Genomic DNA, 21,827 nt, shown 5'->3' on the forward strand with positions numbered 1-21,827 from the left:
TTTACCAAAAGTTTAGCCTTGTTCAAAAGAGAGGATAATGTTTCTGTTTGGTAAGACAAATGCACTATTCTTTGCCACCAGACCTCTTTTCCATGTTTACTGTAAATGTAGGTCACCTGCACCTTCCAGAGCATCAGAATTCCACCTGCACCAAACAGACACCTGTTTTTCCTACAGAAAAATCCATGTTGGTAATTCTTCACAGAAATACACGAAAAAATGTTATGGGTAAATGTTATTTGTTAATCTGAATGACTGAAAGAGTTGATCTCATATCAAATGGAGTCTGTAGGCACATTTTGTTTCTGCACAAGAGAAAAATGAAAATCGTGCCATGAGCTTTTGTTGAATGTGTTATCTTCTTGACAAGCTAATACTTCTGTCCTGGAAGGGGGGGTATCCCCTGGGCAGGCAACCAATGCCCCACACACCCATTGCAGGTCCCTTTGGAGAGACTGAGCAGGATTAAAGTAACACACATTTCTTGTCTGGACCTCTGCCCAAAGCAGGCCCTTCTCAACGCATCTGTGTGTGCACACTGACTCAGTGAAAGTAAGCAGGACTGACCCACTATAGGGTAAGGCTAAGGTGCTTTCCTCTTAAGAGTAGGTTAAGATGAAATGGATTATGCTTGCCTTCTAAGAAAAGCCTTTGATCTTCTTTCTTGGACTGTTTCTCAGATTAACTCCCCTTCCTTAACAAGTTTGCCTGGGTGAAGCTTTGATCCCAGAACACCACATCCTCCAAGCTGAAAGGAAGCAGAGGGCTTGGTTGCGTATTTAGAGATCAAGCTTTGTTCACTCTTGTATAATGGCAAAAAAGTCCCACTACAGAACTGCTGCAAGATGATATTTAGGCTCTGAGGTTCTGGAAGTAGTGCTGTTTCTATTTATATGTTTTGCTTTTTTTTTCAATATAAAGTTTAACTGGGACACTGGGTCATTCCTTACGTTCTCTATTGCTTATGTCACTCTAACAGGTTTTCTTCTTTCTCCTTCATGATGTACTCTTAATTATCCAGCCAAAACTAATAGAAAACATTGCCCACATAGATACAAATAAATGATTGAGGCATATTCTTTCCAGATATAATTTAGTTGCAGTTTTAATTGCATATATCCCAACACAATATTTACAAGAAAAAGAACGTAATCTTTGTAGCGTTATACTTACAAAAGAACCCTCAACTGCCTATATTACTACTTTATTTCCATTTTTTTCTGACTCCCACAAGAATCATGTATAAGATTACCAACACTGATGAATCTGAATGACTTTGAATTACTCAAAGCAACAGATTCGCCATGACACCATGCTCCTTTGACTCTTCTCTGAAATGAAAATCATCAGTGGAAATGCTGTAGCGCAAACACAAGAGTCAGCTGAACCGTGCAGGTCCACCTGTTTCCCAAGAGATGTCTCAGCTATTTTATCTGTGAACATATTATCAAGGAGGAAAAATAAAATACATCAGGATTTATAGAAACCCTCCTAAAATTATTCATTTCTTATATCTGACTGCATTATAATTATATTGAATTCTAGTATTTATTATGCGTATCATAGATTGTCTAGGATGTTGCAATTTATCCACCTACAAAAGATGAGAAATTAAGAGCTTCTCGTTATCTGCACACCACAGAATTACAGTAATAACAAGTTAGACTGAGGCTCATGAATAAAAGACTGAAGAGTTCCATGCATTTCTAATACTGTTTTTTCCTTCAGTATGGGCCATCTCTCCCCGGTTTTATACCTAGAAGTAAGAGTTATCTAATTGAAGGAGGGTTTTATACTGTGACCATCACCAAGGTACAGGTGAGCCTGCAAGGTGCTGGCCAGATGATGAAAGGTGAAAAGGAATTTTTTTTTGTTTGTTTGTTTGTTTTTGATGTTAAAGAGGTGGCCTCAACTACTGTTTTTCTGCTTAATCTCTGTCCAGTGTAGTCCTGCTCACCCTGAGAAACAAACCAATGGCAGGTTCACAATAGCAGCAGAAGAGAACTAGTGACTGTTTTATGAGATGTATACATGGTCCAACAGGGATTTCCACTCATGCTACAAAGTACTGGAGTTTGCTTACTGCATTTTTTCCCCTGTGACTCTGAAAGTCTCCATTATGCTTCAGTATGTCTCCAGGATCTGAAGACAAGACAACTTGAAAAATAGTGCACTGATTTGTTCCTTATGCAGCAAGTACTGCTACAGAGGTAGCATATCTAAGTTTTCGGGGACACAGTGCAGTTGTCTTATGAAGGTTTCAGATATAAGTGTTTACTATAAAAAATATATTTCCTTTCAGAAGTAGTATTTCTGAAATATGTTTTATCACAATACCTTGGACATGCAGAATATATCTCTGTGGACACAGATTAATTTCTCATTCAGAGACACTTCATATTATCCTTTGATACTTTGTGCTTAAAACTGGTAGGTGGGTATCACTTGTTCAAGGGAGTAGAGTGACTGCAAAACAAGCTGAAAGCTGGAAGACTCAGACATTTGCCAGTAGGAGAAAGTACTCTTATCTGTGTACAACTATGTCCAGTCTGGTTCACAGGCCAGGGAGTATTACTTTCAGCTCAGTTCGTTGAAGTAACACGCGGATTTCAGCAACAGGCCAGTTCTCTGGTAGAGCCAGTCTGTTGCAATTGGCATAAAGACAAGCTCAGGGCCTGGGATAACAGGACAGAGGCAAGACGTATTGAGTATAACTGAGAAGTTGCGAGGATGACAGAGGTGAAAACAAAAGGTCTCCAGCCATGTTCTATGTATTAGGGAATCCAATGTGAAGTGAGGATTTTGAGGCTTTTCTGGTAGCTGCCCTTACTTTATCGAAGCCAGGAGGCTTATAATTTTTCAGTAGCATTTCTAAGAGAAATGCAAAGTATCAACAACAATGTGAATAGGTGGTATTATACACATAAAAATAAAGCACAGATGAACCTCCGTCACATGCTTAGCAGCTTGTATATACCTGAGGGACTGTCTCTAGCTTGATGAGATAACGTTTATTGGCTGATTCAGATACACTCGATCAGGGAAGAGTTAATATCATCCGGCTCAGTGGGGAACATGAGTGCTGGTGGAATACGTAGGAAACTAAATCAGATCACTCTTTTCGTCACAAATGACGCTGAAGTCTGGATTCACTTCACCTAACTGTTTCTCTGCAAGTTATATATACAGACAAAACTGATTACGCAAGTTCCAGATGTACTGTGACCAGCACAGTGGCTACAGAGAAAAACACCTCCAGAGGGGATTCATCCCATGGCCTAGACATCTACCCCAGGATGGGACAAGGCACTTTCTAGAGGAGCCTATTTCTCTCCATCAGTTGCAGAGGGTGCTTGAAGAGCTAGCTTATGTGAGGCATCTAACTTTCAGGCAGTTGAAGTAAAATGAGGAGAGACTATTTCCGCCTCCAAAAGAACCGATGAGTTTGTAGTGAACTGGGATTAGCCTTCCAGATCTTCCATTTAGGTTCTTCAGATCAAAAGGTATCAGGCAGAAAAATACCTTAAGCTCCCTCCTGTGCAGACATCCTATCAAGGGATGTCTGATTAAACGAGGCATCATTTAAGTGTCAGGCTTGATCAAACTACAGAAGCATATTACAGCGTTTCAGGAAACAGCTGTTCACCTCAGTACTTAAGTAACATGTAGACTGATTTGAGCAGTGTGTGATTAATATACGTGTGTCACAGGTGATTGTGAGCTGCAAAACTACTCACACACATCAGAAGATCCTTCTGCAATATCGCCTTAACCAGAATTATACATATTAGCCATAAATCGTAAATATTTGAAGAATACCAAATCTCTACAATGTACCAAAGAAAGATGGTACCAGGGGCCGTGAAATGGAACCCTCTGATGACAGCAGATACATAGATAAAATGAGAATATATTAAGTCTGGATTTTTGTGTGGAAAAAAACCCGAATAATCATCACACCCTTCGTGTGGAAGAAGTGGCGCACAAAACGTCCGGTGGCCCAGCGGGACCTTCAGCACGGCAAGAAGGCAGAGGTGACACTTTAGGACTGGAGAAGACCAAGCGGAACCGTCCTCCGAGGAGGGAAAAGCGCCGAGTACGCGGGCAACATCCAGGACAGAGCGGGGGAGGCCGGGAGGCGGCGCGCACGGGCCGGGCCGGGCCGGGCCGGCGGCTGCACCCCGCCCTCCTCCTCCGCCGCCGTCGCCGCCGCCGCCGCCATGCCCGCGGCCGCCATGGCCGCCGCCCCCTCCCTGTATCCCCCGCGCCAAGCGGGGCCGGCGCCGCTCGGGGCCCGCCCATGAGGCGGTGGCAGCAGCGGCTGGGGCTGTGGCCGCGCTGAGGTTTGGGGCTGGGGCTGGTCCGCGGCGCCCGGGCCGCGCGGCGGGGGCTGGCGCCTGCCCTAGGGCCGGCGGCGGGCGGGGGCTGAGGGGCCCCATGCGGCGGCGGCGGCGGCCGCTCCGCCGCCGGGAGAGGCCCCGCGCCGGCACCGGGCCCCATGCACCCCAGGTGAGCGCCCTCGCGTCCGCGGCGGCTCGGGGGACGCGCGGGCCTTGGCGGCAGAGCCTGGCCGGGGCCAGGCGGAGGCGGCAGCTCTTCCCCTCTCCTCCCCCCCCCCCCCCCAAACCGCCGCGCCTCCCGCAGGCCTCGAACCCGCGGCCGCGCGTCCCCCCGCCCCGGGCCCTGGTGACCACCGCGCACCGCGGCGGGAGCTGGCGGCCGCGGCCAGCCTGGGGCCCAGGCCTGGCGCAGGATGGCGGGGCAGTCGCGGCGGCCGCGGGTGCGGGTGCGCGGCCGCCCTCGGGGCTCGCCCGCGGCGGCCCGGCGGAGTTGGCGGGCGTCGCGGGCCCGAGCCGCCACGCTCCGCTCCCTGACAGCGCGTAACTGCTGCTCGCGAGGGCCCGGTCCCCGGAGGCGGGACGGCGGCGTGTGCGGGCCTGCTGTCCCCCCACGCTGGGCGCCCGGGCTGTTCAGCAGCCCCTGCGGCTTCCAGCAGTAGCCCTAGCGCCGCTCCTGTGGCGCTGGCCGGCGGGGGCAGCTCGAGAGGCGCCGCTGGCTGCTCGCTCTGAAATAAGGTGTCGTCCGTGGTGTCCGGGCTTCTTGGACGAGAGGAGCGTGTGCCGGATGAGAGCCAGACTCAGGCAGCCTGTTAAAACTCTGTAAAACGGCTGTTTTGCAGAGGTGACTCTTGCCGCTGTTGGCCCCGTTCAGATTGGCGGTGGATTAGAGGGGTTGTGCGGCCATAGCCAGTTTTTAAGTTATCTTTCCGCCTCCTCTCCCATGAGGAGAGGAGGAACTTTGAATATGTGTGGATTTCAGAAGTTATGAAATGTAGACCAGATGCCGTTGTCCCGCGTTTGTGACATTCAGCACTCAGATTGGTCTGCGTTCACAATACTTAAATCGCGGTGGCTTTGACTATAAGGAGTGAAGCCTTGTTTTCTGGACAACTGTAGACAGCTATGGTCTGATTTGTGTTTTAGAACTGTCTTTTAAATCCTGGATATTGGTATCTAATATGATCAATACGTATCAGTCACATTGTGGTTGTAGTGCAAGGGCTTGATGTGTCGTATGCTTAGCTTTCTGAGGCAGAGTTTTAATGTGTCAGTGATTTTAAGTTTGTTTGCTTAGCCCTTCTTCATCACAGTACAGTAATCAGGAATGTTGCTGCTTCTGTTTCTCTCTTGCACTTTTTTTTTCCCTCTCCTCATCCTCTTTCTGTTCTCTGTCCCCCAGAATGAATGAAATGAACTTGAGTCCTGTAGGGATGGACCAGCTGACCTCATCCTCTGTGAGCAATGCCCTGCCCGTCTCAGGGAGTCACTTGGGATTGGCAGCATCACCCACTCACAATGCCATACCAGCACCAGGTAATGGGGGAAGCTCCCACAAAGGGTATGACAGCTGATGCTCTGTGGTTTACACTTCACATGGAAGTTCACAATTGGTAGCAACCTTTGCTCTGATAGCAAGTCATATGCTAGAGTGGATCTCATGGCTCATCAGTGGTTGCCATAGCATTGCGGAGGGATGGACCATAAACCATTGTTTATGGGGCGAAGCAAAAAGGTGTGTACTTACCAGGAGTATACCTTAATGGAAATCTTTTTTTGTTCTAATGGGATGTTTTGCACTGTGTGTAGGTGGATGGTAGCAGAGTCTTTTGAAATGTGAGCTGTATCTGCATTCCGTTTTCATCTTTGTCTATTTTCACTCATGTGGAAGTAATGAATTTTTCTATCTGTAAAGCAAAACTATTTTCTTAGCTGTTTTCTTCAGGGGGCTCCACAGACATTTGTAAAGCAGAAACAGACCCTACATAATAAATCCAAAAAAGATCGAACCATATTCAGGCATGCCCCTCAGTCTAGTAACTGTGATCCTTTCTTTGAAACTTGTTACATTGCTTTGAAAATACCGTACTGTACTTCCATAGTGAACTTCTAAGCAATTAGAAAGCCTCTTTAGTTATTTTTTTGTGAGCTCAAATAATTCCATTGAGTTTAAATGGGTATTTTCTTTTGCAGGCTTGCCTGTTGCAATTCCAAACTTGGGCCCCTCCTTGAGTTCCTTGCCCTCTGCTCTGTCTCTGATGCTCCCAATGGGTATTGGGGATCGAGGAGTGATGTGTGGTATACCAGAGAGAAACTACACCCTACCTCCACCACCCTACCCTCACCTGGAGAGCAGCTATTTTAGACACATTCTACCTGGTAAGTGGTCTGGTGCTGATGGATGGGAACACAGAGAGAGATTGTGTTAAGAGCGACGTGATTTCTATTCTGAAGCAGGCAGGGCTAAATGAGTATCTTGTGGAGCTATAAATTCATTGAGTTTGTTTGAAGTCTGTGTTGTTTATGTACCTGTATTTTCTTTTATGTCATTCTAAAAAATATGAATAGAATTTCAGAGCATTTGCTATTTAAACTAAGCCTCTGCTTGTGCCTCCTGTTCCTTTAAGATCAACAGAAAACAAGGCATGCTTGGTTTCGATCTCAAGTGGCCTATTGTAGTCTGAAAACTGCTGCAGTTTTATTTTTTCCAGTAGTCTAAAGTAACACATTGCTATGGGCATAATGCTCAGCTGCAGTAGTTGAAAGCTTAAAAAGAACAAGCCTTCAGTGAGGAGTTCGGGCTTGTTCCCACCCCTTTAGTCCACAGCACAGTTTTTTTCATTACTGTTCAAAGCTGGTTTCCAAAGGTCTAACATACTGTTTTGTATCTCAGTTCCCCTCTAGCGTGCATTTTAGAGTGTAAATGTAAAATTTTACATGCAATTACATCAAGACACAGAAATTTGAGCTTTAAGTATTGCTATTGTTTTGTTTTATAGCTATGATTGACGTGGTGGAAGAGGGTAGATAAACTTCAAGGTCGCACAGTGAGTGTTGTTGTTTCAGCCTGGATTAGGGAAAGAAATACAGCAGCCCAGATTAAATCCCATCCAACTACCTGCCAGTGGTGGCTGAACTCACCTATAGGAGTAACCTTTCCTCCTAAATGCCTGTGTGCAAAGGGCAGAGGAGGAGACAGTGCATCTGAGGGCCAAGGATATTTGCCATTCTTCTGAGCTGGACTAATTTTTGCAGAAGTATATTTTTTCTTTGTGAACTGCTTGATGAGTATCTGACATTTCATAGGGTTCTTCCGTCAGTCATCTTACTGCCTTCAAGAATCTCCCTTGTTCAAGCCACATGGCGGTATTCCATGCAGAAATATTTGATAACATTGATTAAATGAAACTGTTTATTACAATTTCTTGGCTCAGACTTTTTTTGTGTGATTATTCCACTGTTGCAGGAAGACTATCCACACATGCATGTTAGTGAGAATGGCCATATTTGAATGGAAAGCTTGTACAAAGCAAATGGCTCATAGGGTTCCAGGTCAGAAGAAACATGCTGACTCAGATCTTGCAAAATCTGCAAAATCTTTCTCTGTCTCCAGTGGAAGTACTATTTACACAAATGTGCTGATGTATTTCCTCCAAAGACTGTTCAGCTTTGTCCAACAAGAGAAGTTGTTAGTGTGTAAGTCAGTGTTTCTTTGTGTCTTAAATTACAAGGTGGTTTGACATTGAAGAGCTTTCTAGAGCTACCAGAAAAGATGTTAGGGTTTATAATTTTAATTCTCAAACTGGTTCTCAGGCTATCAGGACCTTGATATGGTTTTATGCTTTTCCTTTAAGGAAAGAGAGCAGGTGACTTGTGCTACCTTTGAGAGACTTTAGCTTGGTCCTTCAGGATTGTAGTTGAACTCTGAGAGACAATTGTGTTACTTAGTCTTAGAGGAAGGAATTAGTCATTGTTAAAACTTAAACATCTAAGCAAAGAAGATATATCCTGGAGACCTGTTTATACGTCCCATGCTCCTAGCAAAGAGTAACCAGGGATTGTGAAATGCTTAATTCTGCTAGCAATCTTTCATCTTTTGTGAGCTATCTCTTGAGAATGAAAAATTATAACTAAAATGTGAGGAACTCCTTTCTGATTTCAAGTGCCAAGTCCTGCACCTAGGGAGAAATAACCCTAGGCACCAGTACAAGCTGAGGGCTGACCTGCTGGAAAGCAGCTCTGCAGAGAAGGACCTGGGAGTGCTGGTGGACGACAAATTAACTGTGAGCCAGCAGTGTGCCCTTGTGGCCAGGAAGGCCAATGGTATCCTGGGGTGCTTTAGGAAGAGTGTTGCCAGCAGGTCAAGGGAGGTGATCCTGCTGCTCTACTCAGCCCTCATCTCGAGTGAGGCCTCATCTCCAGTACTGTGTCCAGTTCTGGGCTCCCCAGTACAAGAGAGACGTGGAGCTACTGGAGAGAGTCCAGCGTAGGTCTACAAAGATGATCAGAGGGCTGGAGCATCTGCCCTATGAGGAACGGCTGTGAGAGCTGGGCCTCTTTAGCCTGGGGAAGAGGAGACTGAGGGGGGATCTTACCAATGTGTATAAGTACCTGAAGGGAGGGTGTCAATGGGACGGGGCTAAACTCTTTTCAGTTGTCCCATGTGACAGGACAAGAGGCGGTGGGCAAAAACTGAACCACAGGAAGTTCTGCCTGAACGTGAGGGGGAATTTCTTCACTGTGAGAGTGACAGAGCACTGGCACAGGTTGCCCAGAGAGGTTGTGGAGTCTCCTCTGGAGATCTTCAAGGCCTGCCTGAATGCAACCCTGTCTAACATGCTCTAGGTGACCCTGCTTGAGCAGGGAGGTTGGACTAGATGATCTCCAGAGGTCCCTTTCAGTCTTACTGATTCTATGATTCAGTTTGTGTACTAAGGAGCATAGGTTAAATGCTTCCAGAAACTTGGTTGTTCAGAATATGACAAACAAGTAGAGGCTTGCTTTATTGGATGAAAATGCTGTTTTCATTGTCAAATGACGCCTTGGAAAGAGTCCAGTAGGCATACGTTTGTGAACCATATTTTAGAATTAGTGCTTCTTAATTGGACATCTTGTATAGAGTGTGTCTTCAGGAATCTAGGTCTTAATGTATTATAGTGCAGGCACTGGCTATTTTTGTTTAAGATTTGAAAACGGATGTCATCTCACCTTCTTCTGTTTTGCCCTCTAATTCTATTAGGTATCTTATCTTACTTGGCTGACAGACCTCCACCTCAGTACATCCATCCCAACACTATAAATGTTGACAGCAATCCAGCATTGTCAGTCTCCAGTAATCCCTCAGCCCTAGATCCTTACCAGCCCAGTGGAACCGTGGGACTGGAACCAGGGATTGTCTCCATGGACTCTCGCACAGTGAACGCACATGGTGCTCAAAGTCTGCATCCTAGTGACAGCCACGAAGTAGCACTGGATACGACAATCGCTATGGAGAGTGTTTCGAGAGTAACCAGCCCAATCTCTACGGACGGGATGACAGAGGAGCTTACAATGGATGACGTAGCTGGAGATCATTCGCAGATGCCAAATGGCTCCCGAAATCATGAACCTTTAGCCGTAGACGCGGTGGGCAGTAACTTGACGTCTGATGCTGTGGGGCACGGTGGCGTCATCCCTATTCACAGTAGCACTTTGGAACTCCCCGTTGTCATGGAGCCCGACCACATCTCTGGGCGAGTGACCGGAATATCGGACAGCACACTAAATGACTCCATTCATACTGTGGCCATGAGCACCAACTCTGTGAGCGTGGCACTCTCTACCTCACACAATCTAGCTTCCTTGGACTCTGTAGCCTTGCACGAAGTGGGCCTCAGCCTTGAGCCGGTGGCGGTGTCTTCCATAAATCAGGAAGTAGCCATGGGGCCGAGTCATGTGGACGTGTCCGCAGACAATCTTGCCTTCGTACCATCCGCTCTGCAAATGGAAGACTCCAATTCAAACAAGGAGAACATGGCTACCTTGTTTACCATATGTAAGTGTGCATTTGCTGCTTTCTCTGGGCAGAGTTTTTTACGCAGTTTTCTGGAGAGAGGACGGGTGTCTTGCAGGCAGTCTTACAGATCTCTGGTGAAATAAACATACTTTTTCTTTTCTTTTTTTTTTTTTTTTTTAACTAGTCCACAAAAGCTGGACATCTGCAGTTGCAGATACTTCTGAGTAGGAATAATGGGATATTTTAGTATTGTTTTCTTTGTATCCATTTCCCATGCCACCCTGAAGTTGGAAGCATAATTCCTTGTGAGCGTCTTGGCTTTTGTAGATAGCTGATACTGCCATTTGCAATGAGATTGTTGTTTATTAAAGTCACTTCACAAATGACTCTTCTTGCTTCTTAAAAAAAAATGCCCAAGCTGTACACTTCCTTATGTGTATATAATTGCTGACTATAATGTTGTCTGATTTTTTTTTTTAATTAAACCATGAACAATCATTGTTAAAATATGATTCTCAGAAGACCTACTGGAAAGAAGAACAGGGAGGAAAGTTTTTAATATTGCTAATTATTCTCATCAAAAGACTTCAGTGCAGAGATTAACTAATCTCATGAGAAGGGAGGAACGCTGGACATTGCACCCTGTCAATCCTGTCATAGTTTAAGGGGTGGTGATCAAGAACTGTGAAGTTTTCATTTGCTGTGACAAAAATCTTTGAAATTCCACCTGCGGCACGACTGGCTTTGTGCCACTGAAGTGTAAGGCCAGCTTTATATTCAGTTTTGTTAGGAGTGCTGCCTTTGCATGCAAACTGGCCCTATATCTGTCAGATCCTTATGACAAACTTTCCCTGCAGATCTTTTTAAAGAAATTGAAAGCAACAGTGTCTTTGTTAGCAATGTGAGAGGTGCAGTTTAGTGAGTCTAGTCAGGCACTTGAACAAAAACTTTGGGGTTTTTGTGGTGAAATATAACTTAAAATCAGGCAGGTTTGGAACTATGATAAAATTATAACTCTTAGTGGAAAAGTTTCACAGCTGACGCCCTCAGATGTTCATACTAGCATCTGTTGCTGACTATAAGGGTATGTTGAACAAACAGCAATCAGAATACTTAGATATCCACCATGTTAGTGATGAAATCCCTTCTTTCATTCATTCCAGAGAAGTTTGGTGTGCCAGTTTGTTGTTGCTATATTTAAACTAGTCTAAAGCTGTTTCCTAGCTGAGGTTCCCCATTGATAAGGTATTATAATGGCTATTCCACTGCTAGAGTTTTCATGTGATTTGCAAAATAGATCTTTCACTTGGGAAGGTTTACATTGTAACTTTTTGTTGTTGTTTTTAAACTTCTCCCGAGTAAAACCTGAATTTTTGGATGAGTGACAATAAGGAGAAGGAGGTTTTTTTAGAGCCTGTTGATGATCTTTCCTCGCTGGGAAGGCAGAAGATGAGACCTTTTTCAGAAAGGTTATGAAATATTAAGTAGTACTTGGCATCTTTGTTTTCAATCATCGTGCCTAAATTAGAGAAGTAAAACACTGTGATTCCTTACATTATTTGGCAAAGAAGAAAGTGAAAATGAAACATTATATTGTACATGCTTTAGAATGCGGGGAGTTATTCATAGTCTTAAAAAATGTATGGAACCCTAAACCTTTGCAGGTGGAGATGTGAACCCCTTTAAGAATGTCACATGCCTGAAACTTGCTTTTCTTTCTTTTTGCCTCATTGGGGCTAGTCCATGAACCTCTAGTGGTCTGTGAAATGGAAGACTGAAAACAACTGTTATGAATAGTATTTCTCATTACTCAAGTCTGGTTGTTGTGGCTGCTGTACTTCTACTGTACATACCTGTACACATGAAGCAAATATTATACAAGCTCTGCCTAAGCAATTTACTCAGTACCTACGTATCTGTAATTTTATAGTTGTTTGATTTGTACTTTGTATGGGGCCAGATTACAGTAGTCTGCTATATTAAAAGATTATCCCCAAAGCTTTCTTCCTCTTCCTCCCTCCCCCCAAAAATTAATGAAGCTGTTGTTTATGCCAGGTGAAGACTGCTTCTGCAATAGGTCTGTCACACCAAAGTTGAGCCTAAAGAGGACCAAAAAAGTCTTTGTGGAGACTGCTTAATCAGCTGAGCACCCCTCTTCAGAAGAAGGATTCATCAGGAGAGTGGTTGCTGAATAGGTGTTCGTTGTTCCATTCATACAGAAGTAAAATGAAAGGAGTGTTTCCAGAAGTGTTTTATGCTGTGCTTTTTTCCTGAAATTATTGCCTTGTGTAAAAAGATCTTCCAGTGGTTTATTAATCAGCAGTGCTTAAGCTGATTGACAGACTGGGAAAATGGTGCTCCTGTCTGTTCTTGGACCTATGTTTTTGTGCCATTCAATGGTATCTCATAAAGGTGCTATATGAGTTTATTGCAGTAGGCCCTTCAAGAGCAACAATGAGGCCAGGTTTCTGCTGCCATGGCAACATGTACATTGTCTGAATTTAATTGGAAATAAGGGGGTATATGGGTTCAAATTAGAAGAATTTTAGAAGACCTTCCTGTCCCTGTGCATAATTATCCTTGAGCTTCTACATTCAAGAAAGCTCTTGTGTTTCTGGTAATTTTGGAAAACTTAACCAGTCAGGAGATGCAGGAGATGTCTGGTTTGGTCTGGCTTGGATTTTTTTTTTTTTTTTTTTTTTTTTACTTGCCAATAAAAGAAATTTCACTTGTGATCAGAAAGAAAAGGGTGCTCTCCATCATTAGTATTAATGCCAGGTCCAGAGAGACAGCCATCAGAGTATTACAGTTTTTGGTAAAGAGTGGATGGACTCTGTCCCATGACTAGATTGCCCTGAAAGGGTAAGTCTAGATGATTAAGTTACCATCAGTAAGGTGAGTAGGAGATCTTCGTGTTTGATCAGAATTGGATAGGAGCAGCCACATGTACTATGTGACTGTAATCAAGTGATTCACATTCTTCTGAGTAAAAGCTGGAAAAGCTGATGAGTTAAACCACATAGAAGCAGCTTGCTCTTTTAACATTTATATTTTTATATATATATACATATATATGTATGTATATATATATATATATATATATATATAATCTTTCAAATTCTGTACCTCTGTATGAGTTCAGACAAAACATTTCTGGCAGGGCTCAATCTGAAACATGTTCACTGGGAGCTGACTGTACCACAGGGGCTGTTGCATCTTCTTTGATCCCTGTTGTCCCCTTCCCTCTCTGCAGGGTGCACGCTGTGTGACAAGGCATATCCATCAGACTGCCCAGATCATGGGCCTGTCACCTTTGTTCCTGACACCCCGATAGAGAGCCGTGCCAGGCTTTCTCTCCCTAAGCAGCTTGTCTTCCGACAGTCTATCATGGGAGCTGAAGTGGGTAAGAATTTAATTGCTGTATGTTTCTATGGAGCAGTTTAAAATACATCCACCTCCTGAAATCCCAAACCTTAGGGATTTTAATACAGGAAAGATACACTGCCATAGAGAGGTGATTCTGTCTTTTGTAATCCCCGTGACTTCTGGTATTATGCAAAAGCTTCTTGTCCTCTGCTCACTGTTTAGACTCTAGGGGTGCTGCCACAGAGCTTTAGCTGAAATACTTGATAGTACCAAGGAAAAAACAAGTATGATGTTTATTCTTATCACATGCTGAACTACCCAGGCACCGCTTTTTAGGAAAACATTATAGTAACTGCAGTTTCAGGGCAGATAATGATTAGAAATAACAGAGGAGATTTCTGTGTGCTTGTTCATCAGCTGGTTTGCTACCTGTGGGTCTTCTGGATGCTGTCATGGGAGAATTGATCACAAGTGCCTCTTTTCTTTTTTTCCTCCCTCATTTACATTTGGCATGTAGACTGTGACCTTGTCATTGGATGTGGACCTTGTTACTGTATTTCACGCCATTGGCACCTGGAAATCGAAGAGTGCAGTACAATACCCTGAGGATCTGAAGGCTAGAGAAGAATGTGATTTTTGGCTTGCTTAGCATTGCTGCTTGTTAAGAGTAGATTACATCTGTTCTTTTCAAGCTGCACTAGTTTCCGGTTTATTCCTGAAAGCTATTCAGTGTATTCTTGTAGACATATATATATAAGTGTTTAATAATAAATAATATACACGCAGGAATCCCTCTGCCCATGACAGAAATACAGCTGCCTCTGGGGAGAAATGCAGAAGCTGCTTAACAATGCCCAGCAACAATTCTGGAAATTCCTGGGGATTAGGTAGGCAAAATGTAGTTACTGAAACTAGTATTTTCTGCTTCTGCAAAAAGTTCCATGAAAATTTTAATTGGTACAGGTGGTTAGGGTATTGGTTCTTACAGCCTACTGGAAAGTAAATTACTTGTTTTTGGCAAAGGAAACAAGTATTTGTAATTACAACAAAGCGGCTCCCAATAGTGTCATGTGGTGGTGGTGGTTCTTGTTTCTGCAGTAGGTGTGTTCTACATGTGAAGTAGAAGCTTTGATGATCTTATGCCTAGATATTACCCTTGGAGCATTACCTCATAAATCTCCCATTTCTTTGTTATGCACGGTTAGTTGTTTATATAATTGATTTCTAAAGACGTTTATCTTCTACCGATAGGAGTGTGGACACGAGAAACCATTCCTGTAAGGACTTGTTTTGGACCTTTGATCGGGCAGCAAAGTCATTCTCTGGAGGTGGCTGACTGGACAGACAAAGTAGCAAGTCGCATCTGGAAGGTCAGTGGATGTTATGGCTCACAGATCCTGCAAGTGTGTCTGTGTCTTGTGAAAGCCACCAGAGGACACAGCAGCTTTAACATTATCATCCTTGCTGAAATCAGAACTATTTCAGCAATTTGTTTTATTGTTTAATACTTAATACCAGCATATCAGACCCTATATCATGTGATATACTAGTAGTCAGTCCTGAAGTACAACAGCCTTTAACACCTTTTCTTTTAAAGGGCTGTTTGTGGTTTGCAGTATTTCTGTGGAACTGTAGCAAAGATTGTATGTGAATTCCTAGGGCAGCATTTGTTTATTTGTTTTATATCATTGTTTGTTGAAAGTTCCCACAGGTGATAAATCATTTGCTGTAGAAAAGCTACTTTAAAGTATTCTTTTTCTCATCAGCTCATGTTGAGAAAATAAAATCGATCTGTATAAATGTTTGCCCAGATACTATTATTCATATGCTTACCGTGTAAGAAAAACAGCCAAATGCATTTCTGCCGGGAGCTAAAAGTGGTGAGTGGGAAAGTTGCTGATAAATAGTTTTTCTAGCCTCCTGGGTAGTGGAAAGGTCTGTGTGAAAGGGCAAATAAGGAGTAAGAACAGGGCTGTACTCTTGGCAGCAGGAATGGAGACTTCACTGCTCAGTCTAAGTAAATGCTTCCTCTCTTAAAGAAAGAAGCTGTCTTTGCTTCTGTTACTGCATTTTGCCCTAACATTGCATTTTGATTTTGTTTGTTTATTTTTCCCGTTAGATCTATCACAGTGGCGTTCTAGAGTTCTGCATCATTACAACTGATGAAAACGAATGCAATTGGATGATGTTCGTACACAAAGCCAGGTAAGAGCCATCTGTCCTAGCTTTGGCTGCTGGGATGTGGGCTCATAGGAGGCTGTGCAGGAGAATGTGTCATCTGCTGTGCCCACTGCCCAGATGGGTAAAGAGCTCAGGATCAAGTGACACTTGGGAGTTTTCTAGGCATCTTGAGGAGGAGAGCAATGAAAGAGAGTACCCAACAGAGAATGTTAAGGGGAAAACAGCATACTAGCATATAGTAAAACATCCCCAAATGTGTCTGGACACTTTGTTTTCCTTGCTTTAAGGCTTTACACCAGATTCTTTCTATCTTCTTCCTGAATATTATCTTGTTACTGCCTTCTTTCTGTCTCATTCCTTCTGGATATATCTGTTGCAGATGGTACTGGCTGGCATTTTTGCATTTGAGCGGAGTTAGTGATGTGTTCCTGGGTTCTTTTGGCTTGATGTTCCAAACTCTTACAGGTCCCAAGAGCTCTCCTTTTCAGTCTTTCTAGAGTGAGAAACTATGCAGACTGACATTGGTACTGCTGCATACATGGGCCAGTGAGAAGGCTGGACCTCTCCTATTGCTCTGTGACAGAAAGTAGATTTTCCCTGCAATTCATTTCATTGCTGCAGTATGCAGGAGTCAGAAAGCTTGATCTTCCATTGCAGTGTTGCAGTGCTTTTTCTAATTTCAGATAATGGAAACACAGGCATAGAGCTTCAGAATATGAATTTTCACACCTTGGAAATGTTCTCCAAGAGTTGTTTTTTAAGATAATTTTACTTTAAGGCTCTCCTGATATATTTTCCCTGCCATGTGTTCTTTATTTCTTAAAGGGATTATTAAGAAAAATATATAATTTTTATTTTTTAATTTATTCTCTTGAGAGGTCATCAACTCTTTTCCTTCAACCCACTCCAATCTCTATTATTTTCTCTACAACATATTTCAGTGTCAAGAATGTTTTATGGCTTACTGGACTGGGTTGGCTTTCAAGGTCCAGTTTTCTTGTTTTTTACAATAAAGAAAGAAGTGACAAAAATGAAAAATTTCATGAAGTGCTGACAGGCCTTTGAGATTCTCCCACTGCCTGTTAATAGGAATTTCCTCTTTTCCACTATCAAAAAGTGACTATTTCTGGAGAGTTTTTTTCCTTTACTGCCCTTATTGCTATAGGAACCGGGAAGAACAGAATCTAGTAGCTTATCCTCATGATGGAAAAATTTACTTTTGCACCTCGCGGGACATCCCACCTGAACATGAGCTTCTCTTTTATTATAGCCGAGACTACGCACGGCAGCTTGGTAAGTAAGCAGTGACCTTTTATCGGCTTTGCAGAGATCACCCAGCTCAAATTACCTTTTAATCCCATCTCTGAGTACTGTGACTTGGGAGTGCTGTATGTTCTGTGTCAGTTCCTAGCAGTACCCATCGCAGTCCTTTTTTAGATTTCATTGCAACTGGAGTACCACCATTTACAAGAAATGTTTCCTGTCTAATTCTGCTGATCAGGAGGAAAAGATTTCAGTTTTGAAGAAAAAGGGCTGTTTTCCTGCTGTTCATCTATGTGGTGTTAAGGGAGTTTTGCTAGTTGAAGATGTTCCCACCCTCCTCACCTTCAGTTGTGCTAATTTGGGTTTGATGAAGCTGTGCTCAAAACCAGTCCAAAGCATGGCCACACAAAACAGTTGAAATGACCTGCCTGAAAGTGCCAAGAAAGAGGCACTGAAGAGAGCTGGGGTGAAAATCTCTTGAGCGGGCTTTGCTGATGGGTAAAATGTTTACTTCGGTCAAACTTACCTTCTGTTAGGCCTTGCTGAGCCACATTAAATGTGATACTTTTGTACTCAAAGGTGTTCCTGAACATCCGGACATGCACATCTGTCACTGTGGAAAGGAATGTGCTTCCTATGCAGACTTCAAGGCCCATTTGAGTAGCCATATTCACAACCACCTCCCAAGCCAAGGGCACAGTAGCAGCCATGGGCCAGGCCACGGCAAGGAAAGGAAATGGAAGTGCTCCATGTGCCCCCAGGCTTTCATCTCCCCTTCCAAACTCCATGTCCACTTCATGGGCCACATGGGCATGAAGCCACACAAGTGTGATTTCTGTAGCAAAGCTTTCAGTGATCCTAGCAACCTACGGACACACCTCAAGATACATACAGGTAAGGCATGTGGACTTTATTAGCTAAGCCTATGCTAGTAAATACACTGGGACAGGACCAGTTCACTGATCCTTGGCCAGCTGGCAGGGTGTAGCTCATGTCCATAAAACTAAGCTCTTGCCCCCTCCCTAAGAGTGGCAGCATCCTGAATGATTTCTAGTCGGTGCTGACCCCAGGTAATACCTGGGCATTGCCTGTGAGAGTGTAGTTGGTATAGGATAGGACAGTGCTGGACTTGGTGGTATGGATGCTGCAGAACTGTACTTAGCACTGTGATCTGACCTAACGGGCCATGTCTGGAAGAACTTTTGGTGAATTGAAGTACATTACTGAGTTAGTCCTCATCTTGTTAAATGTTGCATAATTCTCCTTGCTGGAAAACTTAAAAAAACTTACACTGGTGATCTTTTGTGATACTCACAATTGGGAGGCACTGCTAGTATAGACAGGAATCAGAAAGCGTATTTTACTGGAAAAGCTGAATCACTATAAGCACTGGAGGAAGAGGAATGGATGGTGTTTAGCAGAAGAAAGTACAGTATTGTGCAGCATATAAAAGGCTTAATATTTAGAAACAGTAGCATGAGGGTTGTCTGTCTGTATTTCTTTTTTTTTTTAATGAAATTAGCTGTCTTTTTGTTGTTGTTGTTGTTGTTTTTTTTTTCATGGTTAAATGGGGTTTGTAAGTAGGTAGGCCTGTATACTGAGTAGGAAGGAACTGCAGGTGGCAATAGGTACTTTTCACGAAGAATCTACCTTTCCTCAGCGTAAAATTTTATTTTCCAGAAGTGGCCAGGCTTATTTGCTCTTTGTATTTCTTGGCACACTGACTCACTCTGTGGCTGTGTGTATGTAATCCTAGGTCAGAAGAATTATCGCTGTACCCTCTGTGACAAATCGTTCACCCAGAAGGCTCACTTGGAATCGCACATGGTCATTCACACAGGGGAGAAGAACCTGAAGTGCGATTACTGTGAAAAGCTATTCATGCGGAGGCAGGACCTCAAGCAGCATGTACTTACTCACACACAGTAAGTGATCTAACAGAATGTGTTGGATTGGTCCAGTGCAGTAAATAATGAAGCTTAACAGCCTGAGAGAGAATCTCCTGTTTACAAATCGTTTGGCCTGTGGAGAATAGGTTCATCCTCTAAAATGAAGTGCATCAGGACAAATTCCTTGTTACTGGCATTCTGCTGAAGTTGGACTATTCTAGTATTTGGAGTATTTTAATGACAAAAGAAATTCCAGGCTTGCAGCTTGTGTTGTGAAACAGCATTCTGAAAAGCTCATCACTTTGATTAAATATTAATTTTCTCCTGAAAACTGTTTCCAAGTCCCAACATGACCATTAAAATCATAAACTCCTCAAGAGTATTCTCCCTGAGTAAGCCCATTAGTGAAGTCTCTTGCTCTGTGCCCACAAATGTTCTTTATTCCCAGCTGTTACCTCCCTCCCAGGTCTCATTCATGCAGGGTTGATCTGTACCCCCAGATCCTCCTACAGTGATCTCCCTCCCAGTGCCTCAGCTGTCTGCCAGGCCAGATCCTTCCTTTTGCTCCAAGAATCTCCTGTATCCTATCTGGAGCTACTCCCAGTCCAAGTTCCTCCCTTAAAGGCTGCTTGCCCAAATTTAATCCCTCTGCTTGTTTCATTTTCAGCATCTGGTTCCTTTATTTGCTTGGAATCAGATTGCTGCTTCTTCCATGCTGCCTAGGAGACAGCTTAGTGCAGCTAGCATGAGAGACAGAGACAGACAGAGAATTGCTTTGCTGTTCGCTTTATAGCCGCAGCTAGGAGCAGCACTACTTGTGGGAGGTGTTTTGCAGAGTCATCTGCAGAATTTGACTGTTGCATTTGGTAAGCCTGTACTTGGCATTTGCAAACTGAGGTTTGTAAACACTTGGCAGCTTTTCTTTTCTTTTTCTTTCTTTTTTCCTTTTTTTTTTTTTTTTGTTGCTGTTTCTGTAGGGTGGGAAGGAGAGGGACAAACCTTGCCACTATAGCAACACTTCTGCCCTTGCTAAAACATGGAGTTTAAGAAGAATCTGATCTTGCTCAAAAAAGTTATAAATTGTTTCTTCATTAATTTATCATTAGGAAAGAAAAATAGTTGGTTGCAAGCTAGCAGTTAAGGCAAAAATCCTCAAATTTTGCCGGAGGTCTAGAGGGAACAGAGAATAGGATCTCTGTGTACATAATGCTTTTGTTAAAGCTGTGCAGTTTTCTCTCACTCTAGTACTGCAATATTGCTGTTATCCATGGACTATTTCTTCTTCAAACATACTGAAACCAACATTGAGATAGCAGAATAACCCTTCTATTCTATTCCATGTCTTGCAGAGAACGACAGATCAAGTGTCCCAAGTGTGACAAGCTGTTCCTGAGGACAAATCACTTGAAGAAACACCTCAATTCACATGAAGGAAAGAGGGACTATGTCTGTGAAAAATGCTCCAAGGCTTATCTAACCAAATACCACCTCACTCGCCACTTAAAAATATGTAAAGGCCCCACATCCAGTCTGTCAGCCCCAGAAGAGGAAGAGGAGGAGGATTCAGAGGAGGAATTAATAGACTCTATGAGGACTGAAGACTGTAGAATTAACAATGGAGTATATTCAACAGGTGATGCCCTCTCAGGACACAAATGAAGAAAGTGAGAGGGAAATTTTCTTGGATGTTGAAATTGAAAGGAAAAATCTCTTCCTTGTTTCCTCAGTCAGTATCTTATGTCAAATGAGGAGTTTTCCTTTTGTTTTGGTCTCCCCACTACCACCACTTAATAAACTCTGTAGCCAAAACACTGAATGAGAATGGATCATGCACTTACTGTTGACAATGAACAGTTGCTAAGAAGAAAATCTGATGCAAGGAGATTTTTCACATACACTGTGCATACTTATTTTTCCAAATCACTCAGATTATCCAGCCAGGATACATGAGACACCTTGCATAGTCCTTTGAGTGAAGAGCCACAAACCAGAAATACGGTTCAGTGTGGAGTGACCTGTGAGCCAACTGTCCTGAACTGCCAAAGCCATGAGAGTAAGAACAACAAACAAACAAAAAATTGATGTTGGTTGTTTTTTTCCTCCCTGTATTTTTTAACTAAAGGATGTGGTTTGGCACAGAGCATGAATATCAATGTTCAGGCCTCCTTCTAAGAATACAGATTTAATGTTTTAGTTTAAACAAAAAAAAAACAGCCAATGAAATCAGCATTTGTAGACAAAGCAATTGCCCCACTACAGAAGTGTTCAAAAAAATCAAAAATTGCCTTTTGGAAAATGGTTATTGCCTCTTCTTGCTCTGGGTCACTAAGACATTACGTAGCTTAAGAGGGAAAGACTGTATTGACGCAGTAAGGAAGAAGCTTACAGATGATCAGACCGTGTTTACAGTATGTATTACTCCTTATTGTTATGCTGTAAACCTTTTACAACCTAAGAGTCATGGGAGGGTTTGCTGCTATTATTATTTATGGAATGAAAGTGTATTTCATTCAATTGTTTTCCTTTTGAAAAAAATAAAATGTGGCTCTTTCTTTTCTAATGTTCCTTTTTAATAACTACATATTCTTGCAGAAAAAGGGGGGGGGAGGTTATTTCTGGTATTGATGACAGGAGAAATAGCACCACTTACTTACTTACACTAGGAAACCTTGGGAAAGGCAGAATGAGTAAGAACTCCTTCATGAAACTGAGGGGAGGGTGGGGCTAAAACCTTTTAGTCTTTAACAGCATAGTCTTGTACACATGCTGTTTGGCTCCTCTAGCTCTGCTCTACAA

General features: G+C 43.1%; 1 protein-coding gene across 1 annotated transcript; it reads left to right on the plus strand.

Moving 5' to 3' along the window:
- The first annotated feature begins 4,438 nt into the window (after positions 1–4,438).
- On the plus strand, positions 4,439–21,591 carry PRDM4 (PR/SET domain 4). Its single transcript, XM_062589032.1, has 11 exons — positions 4,439–4,509; positions 5,740–5,873; positions 6,531–6,716; positions 9,577–10,371; positions 13,586–13,735; positions 14,950–15,068; positions 15,818–15,903; positions 17,045–17,172; positions 17,722–18,036; positions 18,899–19,067; positions 20,381–21,591. Exons 1-11 carry the CDS (start codon positions 4,499–4,501, stop codon positions 20,688–20,690), a joined length of 2,403 nt encoding a protein of 800 aa, XP_062445016.1. The 5' UTR covers positions 4,439–4,498; the 3' UTR covers positions 20,691–21,591.
- Positions 21,592–21,827: the final 236 nt, after the last annotated feature.

The sequence above is a fragment of the Rhea pennata genome, chromosome 1, assembly GCF_028389875.1.
Source record: "Rhea pennata isolate bPtePen1 chromosome 1, bPtePen1.pri, whole genome shotgun sequence".
Taxonomy (NCBI): domain Eukaryota; kingdom Metazoa; phylum Chordata; class Aves; order Rheiformes; family Rheidae; genus Rhea; species Rhea pennata.

Coding starts and splice junctions, on each gene's coding strand:
- PRDM4 (XM_062589032.1), top strand. Junction 17,173..17,721: donor AGACTACGCACGGCAGCTTG/GTAAGTAAGCAG, acceptor TTGTACTCAAAG/GTGTTCCTGAACATCCGGAC. Junction 18,037..18,898: donor ACACCTCAAGATACATACAG/GTAAGGCATGTG, acceptor ATGTAATCCTAG/GTCAGAAGAATTATCGCTGT.